Genomic DNA, 4,532 nt, shown 5'->3' on the forward strand with positions numbered 1-4,532 from the left:
CTGGGGATTCGAACCCGCCACCTTAGGTGTACGTGGCTGGCGCCTTAGCCGGTTGAGCTATAGGCGCCGAGCCCGCTGAGCCTATCTTATTTTTTTTTTTTGAGACAGAGTCTCACTCTGTCATCCTGGGTAGAGTGATGCGGCATCATAGCTCATAGAAACCTCAAACTTTCTGGCTCAAGCAATCCTCTTTCCTCAGCCTCCTGAGTACTAGACTATAGGCACCCACCATAATGCTCAGCTACTTTTTCTGTTTTTAGTAGAGACTTGCTCAGGCTGGTCTCCAACTTCTGAGCTCAAGCAATCTGCCCCCCTCAGCCTCCCAGAGTGCTGAGATTACAGGAGTGAGCCACGCCTAGCCTCCCCACTGCCTTTTCACTGGGAGCCTGAGCTGGCAAGGTCTGTCTATGAATCAGGGGTTTTAGCTTTGGGTGTGGCCCCTTCCCTGGCCTATCTTCCTGTCCTACTTTCTCCTCCTAACCTGTCAGGGACTGGAGAGGGAGCTAAGTAGACCTTAGGAGGGAAACCTGAAGTTTAAGACTGTGTCCTAACCAGTGCCATGCCCTCCACCCACAGAACTTAAGGCCACAGGCACTGCTCACTTCTTCAACTTTCTGCTCAACACAACTGACTACCGAATCCTGCTCAAGGATGAGGACCATGACCGCATGTATGTGGGCAGCAAGGACTACGTACTGTCCCTGGATCTGCACGACATCAACCGCGAGCCCCTCATTGTAAGGGCCAGCCCAGATGTGGGATATGGTGGGGTGAGGGGTCATGGAGCCTCAGGGCTCAGGCCCCTGTCCAGCAGGCTGCACCGTCTGACCCCCATCTCTGGCAGATTCATTGGGCGGCCTCCCCACAGCGCATTGAGGAATGTGTGCTCTCAGGCAAGGATGGCAACGTGAGTGTAGTGGGGTCCGCAGGTGGGAAGGGGGCAGGTGACCCCAGAGAGGGAAAAAGGCCTGGCAGGCGTCAGGGGATCTACATAACTTTCCCTCTGGTCCCAGGGTGAGTGCGGGAACTTTGTCAGGCTCATCCAGCCCTGGAACCGAACACATCTGTATGTGTGTGGGACAGGTGCCTACAACCCTGTGTGCACCTATGTGAACCGTGGCCGCCGAGCCCAGGTAAGCCCCACCCACCCTGGACCTGTGCTGCCCCCACTGGTGGCTGCATCCCAGGGTCCTGATGGGAGGATGGGCTTGAGCCCCAGCCCTGCTACTTCCAAGCCCTGTGACTTTGGGTGAGTGATTTCTTTCATCTCAGCCTTGGTTTCTTCATTTGAAAATGGGCCCAACAGCTGCCTTTCTCACAGGTCGATCTGAGGAGGAGGCAGTGAGCTAATGCTCTCAAAGCTCTTAGCACTGTGCCTGGCACATAGTAAGCACTTACTCCATACATGTCAACAGCTCTCTTGGCCATGCCTGTAGACCATGCCCCTACAGCCAAACCAGAGGGCCTGGCAGGGGCCTCAGCATTGCGAGGCTGGATGCCTAGCTCAGCTTCTGCCTTATGGCTTGTGGGAGAGCTGCCTTCCTCCCCTAGGTCCCGGGGGTTGAGAGGAGCTGCCCCTTCCCCAGCTCTGCTCCCCCCATCCCCCCGCCTGCTTTCGCCCTCTTCCATTTTCATATAGGCATGTGTGTGAGCTGGTTGACCTTGTAGGGCATGTGTAAGGGTGACTGGACCTAAGGGGCACATGTATGTACAGGTGTGTGCCAAGCCTGTGTGTATGTGTGTGTGCATGTACACAAACATAGACATTCTCTGGGGGCCCAGGCACTCATGTGTGTTCCTGGCGTGTGTGGTGTGAGAGGCTGGCAGCCCGAGCCCGCTCCCCCAGCCCCTGTCACCTCCAGCTCTAACCCCTGTTCCTCGTCTTCTCAGGCCACATCACGGACCCCCCAGATGCAGGTGGTCAGAGGCCGCGGCAGCAGAGCCACAGATGGTGCTCTCCACCCGACGCCCACAGCCCTACGCCAGGTGGGCCTCATCTCTCCAGGCCTTTGCCAGGCAGCACTTCCTATGAGCTAAGCTCATGGCCTATAACCCAGGCTGGCTCCCAGGCCCTCCCTTTATCTCTTTGCCCTCACCTTATTCCTACCCCTCCCCCTGAAGTGCCTAAGGCTCAGAAGGCATTCTCAGCTGGATTCATGTCAGCCTCACTGTGACCCCTGCAGGCAAGAAATCATGAAACCACCAGGTGGGGAAGATAGGAACCCTGGGGACAGCTGTGCCTCAGCCCTTGGAACATTTGAGTGTAGACACACAAGAGTGCACACCAACACGCACTTGGGCATTCCCTTACTCAGACCCAGAGTGGGACTATGGCACCTGCATGTAGGCTGACACATTACTTCCAGGTGTCCATGCCCTGTGTCTCCCAAGGGATATCCAGTGGACACAATGTCCTGCACACTCACATGCTTGGGGCTCTCCTCTCCTGGGGCAGTGTCTGTCCACTAGGTCTGGACTGGGAGAGCCAGGGCTGGGCAGGGGCGGGCAAGGGGACAGGGGCTGCCGGTGAATGAGATTGTGTGTGTATGTGCCTGTGTGTCCATATGTCTGTGGCAGGGAGTACCCAAAAGCAGGATCATTCAGATCTGCTGAATGAGTGTGTGTCTAGAGTATAAGTAGGGAGTTGCGTGTGCTGACAGTGATATGCGTTGAGCTGTGCCTGCAGCCCAGGCGTGCAGAAAGCCACGTGTGCGGAGTGTAACTGTAGTGGGCTTGTGTGCACCTTTCCATCACCATCCTGCCACCTGCTGCCACCTCCTACTGCCTCTGTTCCTCTTTCCTCTCCCCTATCCTTCCTTTTTCCCTGCCTTTTCCTTGTGGCCTGTAAGCTCATTCTGGGCCCAATGCCTTCACCAGCCTTTTTCTCGCATCTTCCAGGCTGGGCTGAGAGGCATGATGTCTGGGCTAGAATCCTCAACTCCTGGCTCCCTGGGGAGACAGGTGGAAGCTGGGGGCTCTGCTAAGGGACAGGATAAAAAATATGGCCCATTGGTCCATCCCGAGGACACAAAAGTCTGGAGTCACAGTAACCTTAGAGCTCTCTGGCCTGGTCAGACCTGATGGCAAAGGGCAGGACCCCAGGCCCTTAACTAGTGCCTCCTGCCCTGGCCAGGTCTGCAGCCTCTCCTTGGCCTATGACAGGGAGCCATAGCTCAAAAAGTTGTGCCTCTGTGGCCCATGGGGGCCTTGGCCAGAATCTTCTTGAGCCAGCTGGCATGGAGGGGGGTTCAGCCCCTAAAAGTCTACTCCATGCCCATCTCATGGCCCCCGGGGGGGGGGCCCTCGCAGACTTGGTTCCTATATCTTAACTGAGACCTGGGACTAGAAAGCACCTCTCTGGGAACCTATGGTATGGCCCTGCCCTGGGAAACCTGACTGGATGGAATTTAAGCCTGAAGAGCTCCGGGGAGTACGGTGGGTGGACTCAGGGTGTCCCCGAGGGCTCACTTTCTCCTCAGAAACCTGGTGACCCTTACCCTTCCTGGCTAAGGAACTGGCTTGGATGATGCTGACTCCCTCTGCCCTGCAGGATTACATCTTCTACCTGGAGCCTGAGAGACTCGAGTCAGGGAAGGGCAAGTGTCCATATGACCCCAAGCTGGACACAGCCTCAGCCCTCATCAGTGAGTGCCCCTACCTCACCCTGGTTGTACAGTCTGAACATATGACCTCTGCCACCATAGGGAGTGTGTGGCACTGACACGTATACATGTACCATGGCAGAGATCATAAGCAGGCTATCCCTGAATTTCCCAATGGGACTCCACCTGGTAGGAGAAGGGTGTGCAGGCCAGACCCCAGTGTGAGCTGAGAGACAGAAACTAAGTCTTCTAAGCCTCCATCCAGGCCTTTTGGATTGGAGGCTGAGGGTGCCAGATCCTACCTTGGAACTCAGGGTGGTCTATGCGCAGCCTGGAACCCTTCCCTGAGCCATAGGCTGCCTAGAAGAGTAGACAAGCCAAGTATATACTGGGGGTGACATGAAGGCGGCCCTCATAGTATGTTTTGAATATGTTTGGAAACCTGGGAGAGGTCCATATGGAGAGCTCTTGCCCTGTGCCCAGTGAGGGGGAGCATATTTCTGCTCCAGGCAGGTGTCTAGGAGAGTTGGGGCTCTTTCTAAGGAAGGATCCTGTCTAGGATCTCAAGAGCGGCTGCTGCCCCTCACCCTAGGGTAGGTGAGCCTGCCATTGACCCTAGCCCATTCACTCTGCCTGCTTTTTGGCTATTCCACCCCATCTGCCTTGAAGCTGTGGGGAACTATGTTACCTCCAAGCCTGGGAAAGGCCCCTGGGTCAGGGGTGGGCATTATCCTCCCCCTCTTGATCCCAGCCTGGTGGCAGAACCCAGACCAGACAGGTGAGGGAAGACATGGAGTAGTGTGCTGGAGCCAGGTAAATTGTTACATTTTTAGGAATTTTTTGAGCCATTTGTGAAACACAGCTATTATTAAAATTTTTTTTTTTTTTTTTGAGACGGAGCCTCAAGCTGTCCCCCTGGGTAGAGTGCCA

The 4,532-nt window shown here is 55.7% G+C and overlaps 1 protein-coding gene across 1 annotated transcript in view; it reads left to right on the top strand.

Annotated features, from left to right (window-relative positions):
* SEMA3F (semaphorin 3F) overlaps window positions 1-4,532 on the top strand; it is a 40,739-nt gene that overhangs the window by 22,268 nt on the left and 13,939 nt on the right. Inside the window, exons 3-7 of the mRNA XM_003800607.3 lie at window positions 577-737; window positions 845-907; window positions 1,014-1,133; window positions 1,891-1,986; window positions 3,551-3,644. Coding sequence (XP_003800655.1) covers window positions 577-737; window positions 845-907; window positions 1,014-1,133; window positions 1,891-1,986; window positions 3,551-3,644 — 534 coding nt within the window. The remainder of the gene's footprint in view (window positions 1-576; window positions 738-844; window positions 908-1,013; window positions 1,134-1,890; window positions 1,987-3,550; window positions 3,645-4,532) is intronic.

This window comes from Otolemur garnettii, unplaced genomic scaffold, assembly GCF_000181295.1.
Source record: "Otolemur garnettii isolate 467f Iridium unplaced genomic scaffold, OtoGar3 scaffold00179, whole genome shotgun sequence".
NCBI lineage: Eukaryota > Metazoa > Chordata > Mammalia > Primates > Galagidae > Otolemur > Otolemur garnettii.